The following is a 19,170-nucleotide window of genomic DNA, read 5'->3' as shown; positions in this document are numbered from 1 at the left end:
TGGTTTAAGTACATAGGATAAAATGAATTTATCTCATTGGAATGCTACTGTATAACTAGTAGTAAATCCTACAGAATGTTTATTTTGATTTTTCAGTATTTGCATGTTTCTCGGTCTAATACTGACAGGCTGTACAACTGAGGCAGGAGGCTTGTGCAACTATTCTGCTGCAAAATGGCGCCGATCCAAATATTATGGATTTGTTTGGAAGGACTGCTCTACACTATGCTGTGTATAATGAAGATACATCCATGATAGAAAAACTTCTTTTACATGGTACAAATATTGAAGAATGCGGCAAGGTATAGGTCAACCAATGTTATTTTCAAACTATCTGAAATGCATTTATTTTAACATTGACACATGTAAGGGTCAATTTTTCATATTTGGAAGCTCAAACATTCCTTGAATGAAAATATTTTAAATGCCTTAACTGTCTAAGATTTTACTTTAAATATTGGAACTTTTAAAGAAGCATTATACGGAACAGCTTTTTTTCATGCACTTACGGTAAATAATTATAAAAACAAATGAATTACAATAAATTTATAATTCATGACAACTGAATTTGGGAAAGGTAATAGTTAAGTGTTTTTCCACTAAATTACTTTTTTTCTAATCAGTGTGAAGTGACACAGGAAAGTAAAATTGGCCCTTATAAATAGGCTTTATTTTAAATTTCAAAGAAAATTAAAGAATTTCACGATAAATGTACATCTTATTGCTGTTGACAAGTATTGTATGTGAAGGTGATTTCATTTGAGAGTGATTCCTCTGTGGAAAGGCTTAAGAGGGAAAAATGAAGAAAAGGAGAGCAATTAGAAGTGCACAAGCTAATTTGGAAATTAGGTAATGAGGGAAAATACTGTGGAGAGGGTTTTTGTGTGTTTTGTTATTTTCAATTTATATGTTTAGACAAGGATCGCTTCAGTTTTGGGGATGATTATTCTTACTTTGGGAAAGAGTTTGTGAGTTGTAAAATTGCCTAGGGATCAATTTTGGGAGGACTCTGAGGAAACCAGGTTGGCAGTGAATAGTGGTGGTGAAGCAGCACACAGTTCAGCAGAGAGAAGAACACATAATTAATGGACATTATTGAATTCTGGCAGAAACAGCCACTTAGACAAGCATCTAAACTCTACTCTCAAGTCCAGAATGTCTTGATGGGCAGGTGGGAGATAAGGAGCTTACAAATAGTAAAATCAAGTTGGATTTTGAGTTTACTAGTCTCTTCTCTACCCCTACCCAGGAAAAGTAAATGAAGTTTTCAGTGAATGGCTCTATCTTTTGCTCTTTCCTCTTTTTGGCCAAATCCCAAATGATAAAGGGAATTTGCCATGTGGGTGAGAGATGAGACTGAAGTGATTATCAACAGTGCTGGTTCACAGTTAGAATTGTGCATGACAGTAACCTGGGGAAATTAAAAGCAAATCTCTAAGTCTAGGCTATCACCTGAAGATTTTAATATAGTAAATCTAATGTTTACTGTTACATATTACTGGACACGTATGTTTTAAAATATTTCCTTGAAGCTGGGCATGGTGGTGCCTCTAGCCAGAGGAACAGATTAAGACACTGCCTCTAACAGCAACAACAACAACGATAAAAAATTTCTTGAGACACTGATACGCTGCTGGTTAAGAATGACTGAATAGATAAGTGTAATATAAATTCCCATATCTCAAACACATAAAAAATCTCTAGAAGAGTTGGATGATAGGCGCTGCTTCCTTTAAATTTCTCCTTTCCAATAATATTAGCCTGACTTTTATCTGTCTCTACCTCTGTGGGTGGGAAGTGAAAAGGACTATTATTTGTGGTATCTATCAGCATAAGAATAACACCTTTTCTTTACCACCATCACTTATTCGCTGCCATTCATAGGGTCATTAGAAATTTGCTATTGTGGACTCTTTTAATAAGTAGAGACTGATTCTTTCAGGACTCGGAGTCTCTTTGTTATCATTCTGGTGATTAGTTCAATACATCATTATTAAAAGCAGGGTTCTCTCAATTACAATAGTAAAAAATTCTAAACCTTTTTTTAAAGCTGAAGCTCTATTAGGGACTGCCTCAGTATGTCAGTTAAGTACATAGAACTCTGGCATAATCAGGATAGCAGTTTTCAACACTGAACACCGTGAAGTCAGTAAGAATACAGAGAATACATATAGGTCATTATTAGAGCTTTAATTGATAAGCCATTGTATTTTTATTTCTGATTTATATTTTACCCAAAATAAAAAAATTAGGTTACAATATAGAAACTAGAATAATTTAATATTATTTTAATAATTTAGTTGCAGCAGTCCTATGAACTAATTATCCATTTGGTGAGCAATCTGGGAAAATTAAACATAAATTATGAATGAATGAATGTTGTAAAAGTGCTCAAAGTGGGTATTATGACTCTTAGTAACAATTTTTATTGCATTCTTGGGCCTATTTTGGAAAAAAAATCTGAAACTAAAGATAGGAAGTATTTTACATGAAAATACTTGCTTTATATACAATCGCTTGGAGACATATCCATAGCAAATATAAAAATACAAGGTCTATAGTCCAAATGTGTCCCATAGATGTGTTTAGTTTGCCTCTACAAATTGTCTCAACATGGAAGGTTTAGGAGACTCATGCACAGATCTGGATTCCAGGCTTCTCTTCAAGAATCCAATCTGGTGTCCCTTGAGCCTATCTCACATTTAGGATGCTGTGCAGAGTTTGCCCCTTTCTATGAGGCATGTGGTCTCCATTTTGCTACTGTTCCTACCTAGGTACTTCACTTCCTCGGGTCATCTCCCTTGCCTCTGTAGGGATGACTTTACAAGCCCTGTTTTATAATATATTTTAGTAAATATTTCAAGGTTTTCAAGACATTTTATATTTATTTAAATATAGAGTCTATATTTTATATAAATCCTTTGGTAATCGGGTTGAACTTTTGAATTTGGATGGTGGTGTTTTATAAACTATTTTTCTTTATACATACCATAAATAATCATCTTCCCATTAGAATGCATGTAAGCTTTTTAAGGTGAATCATGGTATAGTTGCATAGGTTATGCATATTGCAGACAACATTATATTTTTCTCTTCACCATTGCCTCCTAAAAATGCAAGTAATTGGCCGGACGCAGTGGCTCACGCCTGTAATCCTAGCACTTTGGGAAGCAGAGGCAGGTGGATCACGAGGTCAGAAGATTGAGACCATCCTGGCTAACACGGTGAAACCCCCTCTCTACAACAAATACAAAAAATTAGCTGGGTGTGGTATCACATGCCTGTAGTCCCAGCTACTCGGGAGGCTGAGACAGGAGAATTGATTGTGCTTGAATCCGGGAGGCAGAGGTTGCAGTGAGCTGAGATGGCACCACTGCACTCCAGCCTGGGCGACAGAGCGAGACTCCATCTCAAATAAATAAATAAATAAATAAATAAATAAATAAATGATGCAAATAATTTAGTGGCTTTCATTATGCTATAAATAATTCGTATAGGTCATTATTAGAGCTTTAATTGATAAGCCATTGTATTTTTATTTCTGATTTATATTTTACCTAAAATAAAAAAAGTTAAGTAAGAATTAATATGGAAACTAGAATACAAATAAATTTTTAAAGGAGTTATGTACCAGGGTCCTAAGATTATAATTACATAAATATTTGCATCAGGGTCCTAAGATTGTAATTGAGAATAACATTTCATACAGAGCTTTCTGACAGCTAAGATAAAAATATTACTGAGAAAACCCATGGACTATTTAATAGTAAGCAGTGAAAGTTCACTTGAAGCCTATCTCTATTAATTCAGAGCCCGGCTCTCCGAATTAAAAAGAGATAGGCTTCAAATGAACTGTCAATCGTGTCAGAATCTCAGATGACACGATTTCCTCAGGAGTTCCTGAGCACCTGACATTGTCATCTGAGATTCTGGCAGCATCGATAGAAGAGAATGAGGCAAGTGTGTCTCACCCAGAGGAAACCTCCACCTTTACTGGTAAGCTCTCACAACTGTATCCCTGAAACTCTCATTTCTCAAATGTTAACATTCTCCAAAATAAGTATTTACAAATAGGAATTAGGTGAAGTTCAAAAGATTTTTCAAATACTAGACCCATAATGCACAGTTTTGTAACATTTTTCAAACACGGGTGATCATGGAGTCTTTCTTTTGGGGTATAATGTTCAACTTCTGGTAAAGTAAATATCCTCTGGAATATATTAATAGTTTAAGAAACACTGCTCTGTAGATAATAATTTAGATCATTAATAAAAATACCTGAAACATTTATTACTGTGTCTTAGAGTTTGAGGACATAGAGAAAAAAATACAGCTGCTGCCCTCAAGAAGCTCTTGGTTCAGGTGGGAAACAATTAAATCCTTGAAACATGCCATGCTAAATGCTGTGACAGAAGCAACGATTCTTGGAACTGGGAAATGTTTGAGTTTTGGAGATGACCAGAGTTCCTGTGGTGAGGCAGAGGAGGTTGTTTCCAGGGGAAGGAGCAGAACATAGAAAAGTACCGAGGAGTGAAAAGAAAGGGACTACCTCTTATGTCCTTTCAATTGTATATATTGAAGCTCACAGGATCTTACATAAGGTTTTCATTTCAGTTGATAAATATGTAATTTTGTGATTATAAATTGTTGCTGTTATTTTACAGTGTGAATATCAGCCACTGTTATTTGCTGTGAGTCGAAGAAAAGTGAAAATGGTGGAATTTTTGTTAAAGAATAAAGCAAATATAAATGCAATTGATTATCTTAGCAGGTACAGACCTTAGTTCTTATTGTGTTGTTTTTAAACCTGAGTGTCATTTTAGAGTGATAGCGGTCTCTCAAGTCACAAATATTACATTAATAAGAAGACTAACTTTTAATTATTGGGATATAGTGAGAAATATCAACACAGATCATCACTTAGGTAGAAAAACAATTATTTGGACTGAGTAACATAAAGAACAGTGTATAGCAGGATTCGTCTCTCTATATAGACATTATACACATAAAAGGCTTCTATATATAGAAAGCTCTGTATATTGATAGATGTTTGTTATTTGTCATATGATGTGGTGTTATTTATAATGTAATAATGTGATGCTTTTGAATGTATGATCTTACGTTAGCTAAAGGGGTTTCATGTTAGTTTTTCATTTCTACTGTGTTTTGATGATGTTTTTAATTGATATGGGGAGGGGGAGAAAAGACAGCTTTAAATGGATAAAACTTTACTTTGATGAAGACAAGCTTTAGGTTCACACAGGACTGGGTTTAATCCCTAGCTTTTCCACTTGCTAGATGTGTGACCTTGGTAACATTACTTATCACCAAGTGTTTTCTTCTGTGAAAAGGAGGGTAATAATATATCCTTCAAGGGTGGTTGTGTGTAAGTAACATTATATATATATAATGTTAGAATGTCCAGCTAACAGAGCAAGGTGCTCATGTTTTGGAAACAATGGCTGAGCATATACGTATGTGCATATATTATATATACACACATATGTATGTAAGAATATAATGTAAGTAATATAATATATATTATATATAATATATATTTTATAGATAATATATACTATATTATATATAATATATATATTATAGATAATATATACTATATTATATATAATATATATTTTATAGATAATATATACTATATTATATATAATATATATTTTATAGATAATATATACTATATTATATATAATATATATTTTATAGATAATATATACTATATAATATATATTTATAGATAATATATACCATATAATATATATTTTATAGATAATATATAATATACAATGTATATTATACATTTTATAGATTATATATAATATACAATATATATATTTTATATATGTATGATGTTACTTATACACAACCACCCTTGAAGGATATATTATTATCCTCCATATATATATAGTGTTTAATTAAATGCCTAGCACATGCTTATCAGCATCATTAACTGAAGCTGTGACTACTACTGTTAGCATTCCTATTAATATTATTGTTTTAAGCCTGCAGATAGCTCTTATCTGACCCTTTAGCTGATTTTGCATTATAATGTATAGTATCAGACTAGGGAAGAAATGAATAATTTTTCACTTAAATTTGCCTACTGTAGATAGGTGGCCTGAGCATAGTTTCTTGCCCATCAAAGGACTTTAAGTTAGCAACTTTATGTCATACCGCAGTGGGACAAGAGGCTTCCTTTTTGTTCCTTGCTTTTAATCTTTGTGGTAACTTGCAAAGATAAACCCTTGAGCACCCAAGATGCTAGTTTCTTAGTACATGTAATTGGGTTAATTCTACATGGACAGGCAACATATTAAGTTGATAAAGTATATAAACTTAGCTTTTAAAATGTCATTAAAGTTTTTAATTACCTCTCTGTTATTTTAGATCAGCCCTCATACTTGCTGTTACTCTTGGAGAAAAAGATATAGTCATTCTTCTTCTGCAGCACAATATTGATGTGTTTTCTCGAGATGCGTATGGAAAGCTTGCAGAAGATTATGCCCTTGAGGCTAAGAATAAAGTGTAAGTCTTTACATAAAAAGGCTAGTGAACACTAAATTGAAGTTTAAAATAATTGTAACAATTGCATCTTATATATCAGGTGAGATTTCATAGTTTGGTTCAAGTAGTTTTCAAGTGACAAATTTTCAAGTTTTTAAGTTTTCTAGAGTTGTGCAACTTCATCAGCCAGAAATCAAGCAAAAGGCTAGACAAGTAGCAGTAGATGCAGGATTCTTGATACTGAAACTTTTAGGACTTTTCTCCTTAGGGATTCCAATGTTGTACATTTTATTTCAAGTATAACCCCTATGCATAGGATAAAGTAGTTTCACATCTTTGATTTTTCTAATTAGTTATTTGGGTCTCAAAATGTCCAGTTCATCAAAAAATCTTGTGCTGTGTACTGGGGACCATCTACTATAGCCTGATCATGGAATTTTTCAAGAACCTAAGGGGTTCCCTAAGTCCAAGGAAGACAATCAGTATCTACAAGTCAGAAGGAGAAGGGGAAAGGACATTCTAATCATTGCTTTGTTTTCATTGATTCTGTTGCTGCTTTCTTGCCATAGAAAGTACTCTTGCAGTCTGGTAATGATTAACCTTTGCCACCAGGATGCCCTTTCTGTTTGAGATCCCTCAATCTTCATGTTGATCCATAAAAAGGCTTCAAAGTTACAACTATTTTTTTAGTTCACTTGCACATACTTACATGCTCAGCCATTGTTTCCAAAACAGCAGAACCTTGCTCTGTTAGCTGGATATTCTAACTTTATCAACATACATACAGAGCAAATTGACACTTTCACCCACACTCAAAACCTGATGTAAAGCCCACATTTTAACCTGGGCTTCTAGACCTTCGTGGTGAGTTATTTTTTGAGTCCCTTTTTTTTCCTCTTTAAAGCAAATATTAGTTGGGATAGTTCTAAACTGTCAGAGATATTCAAATAATGTTGTAGAAAGAGATCACAGTTTTTTTCTTTATTGCTACCAGATCTGTACCCTGAGACTTTTTAAATAAACAGTGTAAGAGCTTTTCTCAGGTAGTGGAAGCTTCTATGCCACCCTTCCTTAGAGTAGTAGGCATCAACTTGTGGTTGGCCCCTCAAGTGATCTGTTTTCTATAATAATGAAGATCTCTCAAGCTGCTTGCATCACTATCTCAAGTTTATAAAATATTTTTGGATTCTACTTCACAGGAAGCCATTCATCGGAATTATCTAAGTCTCAAGTTGGTCAGTTAGATTGAACAGAGCTAACCCTCATCCATGACTTATCAGCAGTTATATGTAAAAGTAAGGCTTTGTGCTTGCTTTGGCAGCACAAATACTAAAATTGGAACAATACAGAGAAAATTAGCATGGTGAAGCATTTCATATTTTGCAGTCACGGGAAGGTCATTTGGCTGTTTGCTGGCTAGCTAAGTCATAGTTTGAATCAAAATAAAATGGGTGGCCCCTTATATTAGAATTGTGATTTTTCACTATAAAAACATTTGTGTAAGGTGATCTATAAACTGAGAATGGAGATAAGTAACACATGGGGTGTTGTGTAAATATTTTGTTAGTATGTATCTTGGAAATGAGAAAATGTCAACTTGCATCTACTTCATGGAACTTAAAAAAAATGAAAGTAGGGTTTTGTCTTCCATGTCAGTTGGAGATAACATCACTGATGGAGATTAACCATCATTCTAGCAAACATCTGCCAGTTCAGTTAGAGTCTGTAGAGAAGTAATAGTGGTAGCCCAAGCCAGATCATGACATCTGTTATTTTTCTGCCCTTGGAATTGATGAGCTCAATAATAGTGAACAATCATGTTACCTATTTTAATGAAATAATGTATTCATAAATTAATTTATTTACAAATTATGAAATAGTTGAGATGCCCTGAATTATAAGCCACAAATAATAGAACAATAAGCAAAATTAGGACTTAACATTTTTCTTAAACTGAAGCATTTGAATATTAGAACCTATGAAAAAATACACATTGGGTTTGATTTGGGATTTCAAAATAGTTTCAGCAATAAAGTTCAAGAACAAACTCCACTGCTTTACTATTTCTCTGTGAATGTTAAAAATGCTACTTCATTAAACCTATATAACAACCTAGTGAAAGAAGATAGTAAAATCTAGAGGAAGACATTGTGCCTAAGAGAAGCAACTTGTTTAAGAGCAAATACCTGTTGGCTATAGAGCCAGGACCTTCCAGTAAGAGCCAGGAAGGTGACTTTCCATTATGTCAAGCTGATGTGAGATAGTTTGCTGAGCTATACTGCCTTCACTTCATGAGTACTTCACGTGTTTTTATTATTTAATTAGAAAGGTACTAAGAAGTTTGTAGAGCTTACAGAAGAGAAGAGTATAGGATAATTAACATCCTGATATTGTTCAAGATACTCTAATAATTTAGTATATTTGGTAAATGTTTTTGATAATAGTATTAAAATATTAATTTCATTTTTTATGCATAGCATTTTTGAACTAATTTATGAATACAAAAGAAAGAAATATGAAGAGCTTTCTAGAAATAGCAATCCAGGTAAGATTTCTGATAGTGAATTACTCTTGATGGTACTACCATAGATAAAAAAGAATAAAGATGTTTTGATTACGAAAAAGCAGTTTAAAAAAATCACTGTTTAAATTGCACACATTTAAAGAATACTTAGTAGTCTAGATTTTATAATTATTTAAAAAGTTAATTGTAGGTAATTTATAATCTCAGTATTGTTTAAAAAAATTATTATTTAATTATGGTTCCTAATATTCTAGATGATCTTTTTGTGTAAATAAGAAAACAAATTTTTAAGTTATTATGTTGTAGGTTTTTTTATAGTTACATAATAATGAATTAGACTTTTTATATAATTAGAACTTCTATTTAATTTGTAAAATAAATTCTTTGCAATTACTAAATGAATCAATAATTACAGTTGGCCCTTGAACAACATGGGATTTAGTGCTGCCAATCCCCATGCTGTTGAAAATACATATTTGGTATGTTATATATATTATATATTATATTCTGAGTACAAGAAAGTAAGCTAGAGAAAGGAAGCTTTTGCAGTAGTTAAAGCTGTAGTTTTCTTGTAGTTCGATGCTTGAACTACTATCAATCTAGTGTAAGGTGTTCACCCATCCATGGTAAAATAAAATAAATTTACTCCATTTACTCATTTTAAAATGTTGGTCTTTTTCTTGCCCCTATGCCTTCTTCATTTGTTTTACTTAATTTTTTATTTATTAAAAAATGATAATAGTTGATAGGGACTTTTTTTCCTTTGATAACCATCAGTGAAGAGGCCATGTTGATCTAGGAAATATAAACATATTTATTTGGTGGCAGTAGAAATATAAAGCAGAAGCAGAAAAGAGGTACAGTTAATATGATTTAGTGAACATTGAATGTAAAACATTAGTGGGGAGAGAGAAATCATGGATCATTCATAGGTTTCCAGGTTGTGTACTGGCCTTTATACTGCACACAAGAAACGAGTAGGACGTGTTCACTGAATGGAGAAGTACAGCTGGTCAACAGGGAAGAATAACTTTCCTTCCCTCCAAATCTGAGGTTGGAGATGCAGATGTAGAATGATGTTATTATAATTATTAGGCAAAGTCATCGATCTCAATGAGCTGTCCATGATGCAGATGTAGAATGAGAAGCTATCCTGTGACAAAACCCTGGGAATGTCAACATTCCCTCCCCACCCCTAGGAAAAAAAGAGTTGGTAAAGGAGAATGAGCAGTGGCTAGAGAAAAGTAGGAGAGGAGTCAGAGGAAGTGATGTTGCAAAAATAAAAAAAGTGAGAATTTTAAGGAGGGAGTATCAATTCTAACAAGTAAGATTACTCAAAAGCCAATTCGATTTAACTTTTAAAAGCTCTTTGGTGGTACCCTTTTCAAAAGAACCATTTTTGAGGTGTAATGTGGGCTATTGATGTGATTGGTACGTCTGTTGTCCAAATATGGAGGAACAAATCTACCAAGATCCTGCGTAACTCTTTTGTAACTGCAGAAGCTATGTTCACAGGGTCAGGGAAAATGGTCTTGACTTCTGAGTACATGTGCCCACACTTTTACAGAATTGTCAAAACCTAAGGGTAATGTGTGAGAAAAACGGTGGTCTTCTTATCTGCTCCTTATGGAAATACTTAGTTTGTACTGAAATCCCTGATAAATTCTTCTGGATGCATTCTGAAACAAAAGTCTGGCAGTAGTAACTGGAACCAGCTTGTCCAAAGCACATACATCCCAACTCCCTCCAACAGGGAATCATAACACAGCCGCATTTCGAGAGTTTCAAGTTTCAATCAGAAGTAGTCTACAGACATGTGCATGTGTCTTTATAGCAGCATGATTTATAATCCTTTGGGTATATACCCAGTAATGGGATGGCTGGGTCAAATGGTATTTCTAGTTCTAGATCCCTGAGGAATCGCCACACTGACTTCCACAATGGTTGAACTAGTTTATAGTCTCACCAACAGTGTAAAAGTGTTGCTATTTCTCCACATCCTCTCCAGCACCTGTTGTCTCCTGACTTTTTAATGATCGCCATTCTAACTGGTGTGAGATGGTATCTCATTGTGGTTTTGATTTGCATTTCTCTGATGGCCAGTGATGATGAGCATTTTTTCATGTGTTTTTTGGCTGCATAAATGTCTTCTTTTGAGAAGTGTCTGTTCATATCCTTCGCCCACTTTTTGATGGGGTTGTTCATTTTTTTCTTGTAAATTTGTTTGAGTTCATTGTAGATTCTGGATATTAGCCCTTTGTCAGATGAGTAGGTTGCAAAAATTTTCTCCCATTCTGTAGGTTGCCTAGTCACTCTGATGGTAGTTTCTTTTTGCTGTGCAGAAGCTCTTTAGTTTAATTAGATCCCATTTGTGAATTTTGGCTTTTGTTGCCATTGCTTTTGGTGTTTTAGACATGAAGTCCTTGTCCATGCCTATGTCCTGAATGGTATTGCCTAGGTTTTCTTCTAGAGTTTTTATGGTTTTAGGTCTAACATGTAACTCTTTAATCCATCTTGAATTAATTTTTGTATAAGGTGTAAGGAAGGGATCCAGTTTCAGCTTTCTACATATGGCTAGCCAGTTTTCCCAGCACCATTTATTAAACAGGGAATCTTTCCCCATTTCTTGTTTTTGTCAGGTTTGTCAAAGATTGATAGTTGTAGACATGAAGCATTATTTCTGATGGCTCTGTTCTGTTCCATTGGTCTATATCTCTGTTTTGGTACCAGTACCATGCTGTTTTGGTTACCGTAGCCTTGTAGTATAGTTTGAAGTCAGGTAGCGTGATGCCTCCAGCTTTATTCTTTTGGCTTAGGATTGACTTGGCAATGCGGGCTCTTTTTTGGTTCAATATGAACTTCAAAGTAGTTTTTTCCAATTCTGTGAAGAAAGTCATTGGTAGCTTGATGGGGATGGCATTGAATCTATAAATTACCTTGGGCAGTATGGCCATTTTCACGATATTGATTCTTCCTGCCCATGAACATGGAATGTTCTTCCATTTGTTTGTATCCTCTTTTATTTCATTGAGCAGTGGTTTGTAGCTATTCACAATAGCAAAGACATGGAACCAACCCAAATGTCCAACAATGATAGACTGGATTAAGAAAATGTGGCACATATACACCATGGAATACTATGCAGCCATAAAAAATGATGAGTTCATGTCCTTTGCAGGGACATGGATGAAGCTGGAAACCATCATTCTCAGCAAACTATGACAAGGACAAAAAACCAAACACCGCATGTTCTCACTCATAGGTGGGAACTGAACAATGAGAACACATGGACACAGGAAGGGGAATATCACACACCGGGGACTGTTTTGGGGTGGGGGAGGGGGGAGGGATAACATTAGGAGATCTACCTAATGCTAAATGACGAGTTAATGGGTGCAGCACACCAACATGTCACATGTATACATATGTAGCAAACCTGCACATTGTGCACATGTACCCTAAAACTTAAAGTATATATATACAAAAAAAGAAGTAGCCTATAGATGAGCAGTTTGGAGAAGCTGACATCTTTTATATAATGTCATGGAGAAAAATATAAGGTGATATGCTAAGTACACCAAGTCTCTGTGTTCTGGGACACTTTGTTTTAGTGCAGTTCCCTTTTCATGACCTCTTGTAATATCTCTGCTTTTACTGTTTTCTTTTGAATTTCATCCCTAAAGAAAATATTATTAGATCACATTTCTAACATAGATATTTTTGACAACTATATATGATTTTCTTTTAAGAGAATTAGCTACCTATTCTAAAGTATATCTGGTATTCTATTAATCTTTAATGTTAAACTTCTTTGTATCTTTAGCACAATGACAGTGTAAGTGATGCTGGACCTTTAAGATTTTAAGTTTCTTTTAAATTTTCAAACTTTAAATGTCTTTTAAATTTTCAGATTAATTTAAGACACTTAAGGTGTCTTTTAAATTTTCAAACTTGACATAGTTTTAATGTAAAACACTTTTCTGGTGTTATATTTCTTCAAATATTGGTAATCTGTTACTTAGCTGGAATATTTGGTCAGTTGGATTACCACACTTTTAACCATCTATATATAACTTTCTTGATTTTTTTTTTTTTTGAGATTGAGTCTTTTGCTGTTTCCCAGGCTGGAGTGCAATAGTGTGATCATAGCTCACTGCAGCCTCAAACTTCTGGGTTCAAGTGGTCCTCCTACCTCAGCCTCCTAAATCGCTGAGACTGCTACAAGCATATGGCACCACAACAAACTAACTTTTTTATTTTTTATTTTTTTAGAGACAAGGGTCTCTCTCTGTTGCCCAGGCTAGTCTCAAACTTTTGGCTTCAAGTGATCCTCCTGCCTCAGCCTCCCAAAGTGCTGGAATTATAGTCATGAGCCATCGTGCTGGTCCATAACTTCCTTTATTCCCCAAAATGAGTTTAAAGTCCTATTGGCCCTTAATAATAAAAACCCACTGTTTGGGAGGAGAAGTGGATAACTCATCCTACATTTTAAATGCAGTTTTTGACTTTTTGACCTGTTCTGTGAAGAACTGCCTTTAACAGACGATTTTTAGTTTTAATAGATATTTTTAGTTTTATAAGAACTTAAGAAAAAAGATTAGAAACAAATTAAATGAGCTCTATGATCGATAGTACAGTATTGTATCCAATGGCTACGTATATTTCTATAATTATCACAATGACCTGAATGATGCAAATTATTTTACGTATGTTTTTATTAATAGATTTTTTTTTTTTGAGACTGAGTCTCGCTCTGTTGCCCAGGGTGGAGTGCAGTGGCGTGATCTCGGCTCACTGCAACCTCTGCCTCCTGGGTTCAAGCGCTTCTCCTGCCTCAGCCTCCCAAGTAGCTGGGACTACAGGCATGCACCACCATGCCCAGCTAATTTTTATATTTTTAGTAGAGACGGGGTTTCACCATGTTAGCCAGGATGGTCTCCATCTCCTGACCTTGTGATCTGCCCGCCTCAGCTTCCCAAAGTGTTTGGATTACAGGCGTGAGCCACCGCCCCCAGCCTACTAATACATTTTAGAGACAGGGTCTCACTCTGTTTCCCAGGTTGGAGTGCAATGGTTGTTCACAGGCACAATCTCCACTGCAGCCTCAAACTTTTGATCTCAAGCAATCTTCCTGCCTCAGCCGTTGGAGTAGTTGGGACTACAGGTGCGTGTCATTGCACCTGGCCTGATCCCCAGTTATTGTAAAAGAAACCTTGGTGAGTTGAAGACAATTGGCTGTGATCTTTTTGTTTCTTTTCTAGAAGCTTTCATACTATGGGATATATTTTTAATCATCCATATTCTCAATTTTTTATTCTGGTTAAAATAGGATTGCTGCTTGTTTTTCATTATTTTTTGGCATAATTATTTGTATTCCTTTATGGATTTATTCATGCGGAAATACAGGAATCTCAAAGGCAACTGTTAAGGAAAACAGATTAGGGAAAGGTATTCTATAAACAGCCTTCTGATTGTTGTCACAGGTCACGTCACCATAAAGAAAACTAATTCATATAATGCCATTATGTCAGAGTTTCCCAAGACCACCTCTGTGTTTGGTGATTCACTTGGAAGGACTCAGCAAACAGTCCTACTCTGGGCTTTGATTTGTTACAGTGAAAGAATACAAAGTAAAATTGGCTCAGGGCAAAGGGGCATGTGGCAAGTCTTGGGGAAGCCGGGCACAAGCTTCCGGGAGCCGTCTCCTGTGGCATCACCAGGATGTGCTGAATTCCTGCAGCTTCGAGTTTTGACAGCACGTGGGCACTATTGTCTACCAGTTTGAGTCTGACTAGAGACTTACACAGTATCCAAGGTTTTTACGGAAGCTGGTTACATAGGCATTCTCTCTCACACATACGCACAAATTCCACACTTCCAGAAGAAAAGCAGCTGTTCAGAGTCAACCACATTGTTTATGCAAACAATTTAGGTACAGTGAGCTACTTTTCTCAGGAAATGGTGACAAACCTTTAAAATGCAAATTTCCAAACACCAGCGAAGGGCCAGTTTTGCATGTAAGCCTTTCTAAGAATGACTGTCTTATGACTGTTATATGGACTATTTTCTTCACAGCAGTTACAGCCCCAACTGAACTTTAGATGTCTTAAAAATTCTATTTGATAGTGAATAACATGGTAATATAACATAGCATGGTGCTTATTTCATTTGCGTCAGTTGCAACTTAATATGAAATATTAAGTTTCTGTGCTGTTAGATTTTGGAATTTTGGTGAATATTTAACAGGTTTCTATACAGAAGTTACTATGGCAATATTAGGCAATTATAATCTGTTCTTATTCGATTAACCTTTCAGTAAAATGGTTAGATAAATTAAGTAACGATTTCTCATTTAAAATTAAAATAAAAAATTTGTTTCATTTTAATTATATAGATGGTTCAGTTTTGTTTTATATTTTATTAAATTTCTCTTTATAATTATGAAATTTAAAAAATCAATCATTTATCAGTTATTTTCTTGCCTGTTAATACAGCTAAATTATTTGCTTTATGTACTTTTATATACTATAATTCTGGAGAGAATATTCATATTGTGTTTCAAATTGAGTACATCTTGCTATAATATATGGTAATATATTATAGCAATATGTTAGTAATAGAAGATTCAGTGAAAATCTTTTAAAAAAATTAATAACTTTATTTTAAGAGCAGTTTTATATTCTCAGCAATATTGAAAAGAACCTAAAGAGATTTTTCATATATGCCATCACCCCTCACGTGCATAGCTCCCCCCATTATCAATATCTCCCACCTGAGTGGTACATTTGTTACAACTGAGAAGCTTACATTGATGCATCATAATAATCACCCAAAGTCCATAGTTTATATTTAAATTCCCTCTTGGTATTGTACCTTCTATAAAGTTGGACAAATGTATAATAAATGTACCCGCCATTAGAATACTTTCGCTGCCCTGAAATTTGTCTCTCTTTTTTTATTCCTCCCTCCCAACTAACCCCTGTCAACTACTAATATTTTTGCTGTCTCCACAGTTTTGATATGTCCAGCATAGTCATATATTAAGGATAATATAGTGGATATCTTTTTCAATATTACAAAACATAAATTTCCAAGATAATTGAATGTATTCAATTAAGCTATCCATTGTGCTTTTTTGCTTTTAGTTTATTAATGTAGGATTTAATGGCATATGTTTACATGTTGAAAAAGCATAATTTATATAGACATTTGCCACATAATGGGGAGGGTTGAGGAAAATGACTTCATGCTGTGTACTACACAGCACTAACTGGATCATCCTTCTCTGTGAGATGGGTCCAGACAGATTAGCAGTGGAAAGGGACAATCTCAAGAGGTTGTACTTTATAAAACTGGAGTCAGAAAGTCTTCCCTATTTACCTTGCAGTTGGAAATAAGACCAGCTAGTGAATACTATAGTCATACAATATGTTTCTTATTCACCTTCTTTCTTTGAGGGATCAGTTTGAAAACAGTCTATATTATTATAACATGACTCATAACTAGGTTCTCCATCATGAAAAATGCCAAGAGAGTCATACTATTTTTGTTTACATAAAGTGACAAAGATTTGTTGTTGTTGTTGTTTTTCCCACTAGGTAGTGAGACAACTGTTGGCACATCTTGGTAGCTCCAGTGAGTTTATGGTTCCTTTATATATATTTTATATATTAGAAAGTGCTCCCTGGCAACTTGCCATACCATTCCCAGTGTTTCTTTATAAGCTTCTCTCTGACAAGGAAACAAGACTCAGATTGGATAAGCTTTTAAGGGAATGATATTTTCTCTGTGTGTGTTTTTTTGAAGGAGCTAAAAATGAAAGCTGAATTTAAGCATTGTTTGTGCCTTACATAGGGTGAATGAATAGCTAGAACTAAGCAAACTTACCAGAATCTTCCCTAGGAGAGGATTAGTGAGAGTAAGGACACTGATCTCTCTTAGGCTCTTCTGCACTGGCAGCTGAAAAGTCTTTGCAGGGATCCTTGACCCTGGTCTGTATCCTGTGTTTTGCCATAGAATAGAGTACAGTTTTCATAGACCTAGATTTTTTGAATTAGAGTGCTTTATCCTAAATAGTTTAAACTGAAGAGGTGGAGAAACTGTTGTGTTTCAACAAAATAAGTACAGTAATTTCCTCTTATACATGGGGGATACATTTCAAGACCCTTAGTGAATGCCTGAAAACATGAATGGTGCTGAACTCTATGTGTACAATAATTTTTAAAAATACATATATATCTATAATAAAACAATGCATAAATTAGGCACAATAAGAGATTAATAATATCTAATGGTAAAGTAGATCAATTGTAACAATATACTGTAATAAAAGTTACGTGAATGTGAGCTCACAAAATATCATGTACTATAGTCACCCTACTTTCTGCACTGATGTGAGATGATAAAATGGCTATGTGATAAGTGAGGCAAATGCAATAGGCATTGCCATGTAGTCTTAGGCTACTATTGACCTTCTATTTGACTATATGTCAGAAAGAATATCATCTGCCTCACGTGATCTTGGATCCGTGAGCCATGATGATATTGTTGGTTGGATGTTAGGTACAGATTATGTCAATGACTAATAAGCAGCTATCACATATAATGTGTATGCACTTGACAAAGGGACGATTCACATCTTGGGCAGACTGGGATGTAATGGCTCAAATTTTGTCATACTACTCAGAATCTTATGCAATTTAAACCTTATGATGTATATACATCTGGAATTTTATTTATGGACCATGGTTGACCATGGGTAACTGAATCTGCAGTCAATAAAACCGCCAATGTCATATTATGAAATATATATTTGGTCTTCAACCCCATTTTCTGTCATACAATTCCTAAAATCCTCAGAATTTCCAACATGATATCATTTGTATGCTAATGATTGACTTATGGCAGGCAGCCTCCAGATGGCTTCAGGGTGGGGCTCATCATCAGAGTGATCAGGGTGTGATTAGAGGGTTGGGACTTCCAGCCCCACCCCTCACCTCCTGGGATGTGAGAGGGGCTGAATGTTCAATTAATCAGTCATGCCTGTGTAATGAAGCTTTCATAAAATCCCAAAAGGATTGGATTTGGAGAGCATCCAGGTAGCCGTATTCAGCTACCTGGATGCTCTCCAATACATGGAGGCATACGGAGAATAAATGGATGTTCCCAGAGGGTGAGTGCCCTGGGAGGACATGGAAGCATGTTACTTTCCCCCCATATCTTGCACTATGCATCTCTTTATCTGTATCCTTTAATATTCTTTATAAGAAACTGGTAAATGTGTTTCCACGAGTTCTCTGAGCCACTCTAGTAAATTAATCAAACCAAAGGGGGGGTCCTGGGAAACCCAATTTGAAGTCCAACTGGAAGTTGATTAGAAGTTCTGGAGGCCCAGACTTGTAACTGCTGTGGGGGACTAGCCTTGTGGTACTGAGCCCTCAACCTGTGGGATCTGACACAATCCCCAAGTAGATAGTGTCAGAATTAGAGGGCACCCATCAGAATTGATTGTTTCATTGTTGCTGGGGAAAAATACATCTTTGGTCACAGAAACCTTCTGTGTTGATTATTGTTGTTGCGGTGTGAGAGAAGAAGAACATCATGTTGAATATGTGTTTTCTACACATACAGCAGATAAGGGGGACTGCTGTTCTAGCTGCTCCTGGTTCATTTGTCCAGAAATCATGTTCTTTGACAATGCCTGCTCATTATATTGATTCTACTGATGATGCCATTTTCTGTCAGTCTGATATGATTCTGTTAGAATTATGACTATTTTATACTGCAATTCACTTGTAAGGTAACAAATTTTGATAATATATTCTTCTTTGCATTTGATAAGTATATGCTAAGCACATAAGAAAGGAAATAAGAGTTCTTAATTCATTAGTTGCCTACAAATAGTATAAATAATAATTTTAGTATAGCCTCCAAGTGTGTTTTTAAAGAACTGCTTTGTAACAAATCATGAGAGTCTCTGTAATAAAGCATCAAAGTCTTTTTTTTTTTACATTTTCTTTTTCTTTTTTTTATTATTATTATACTTTAGGTTTTATGGTACATGTGCGCAATGTGCAGGTAAGTTACATATGTAATCATTTTTGATAAAGCGTCAAAGTCTTATACTT

The 19,170-nt window shown here is 34.8% G+C and overlaps 1 protein-coding gene across 2 annotated transcripts in view; it reads left to right on the top strand.

Moving 5' to 3' along the window:
- The window catches only part of LOC100938099 (ankyrin repeat domain-containing protein 36A-like), a 206,073-nt gene that overhangs the window by 5,596 nt on the left and 181,307 nt on the right, over positions 1–19,170 (top strand). Inside the window, exons 3-6 of one of the 2 annotated variants that reach the window (XM_054547127.1) lie at positions 129–302; positions 4,665–4,771; positions 6,403–6,540; positions 8,997–9,064. In XM_054547127.1, coding sequence (XP_054403102.1) covers positions 129–302; positions 4,665–4,771; positions 6,403–6,540; positions 8,997–9,064 — 487 coding nt within the window. Of the gene's footprint in view, positions 1–128; positions 303–4,664; positions 4,772–6,402; positions 6,541–8,996; positions 9,065–19,170 lie in introns of those variants that run through there. The other variant, XR_008522045.1, reaches the window with a different exon arrangement.

This window comes from Pongo abelii, chromosome 12, assembly GCF_028885655.2.
Source record: "Pongo abelii isolate AG06213 chromosome 12, NHGRI_mPonAbe1-v2.0_pri, whole genome shotgun sequence".
NCBI classification, from domain to species: domain Eukaryota; kingdom Metazoa; phylum Chordata; class Mammalia; order Primates; family Hominidae; genus Pongo; species Pongo abelii.
The sequence above is the reverse complement of the archived record's forward strand: the minus strand, read 5'-3'. Positions and strand labels throughout refer to the sequence as shown.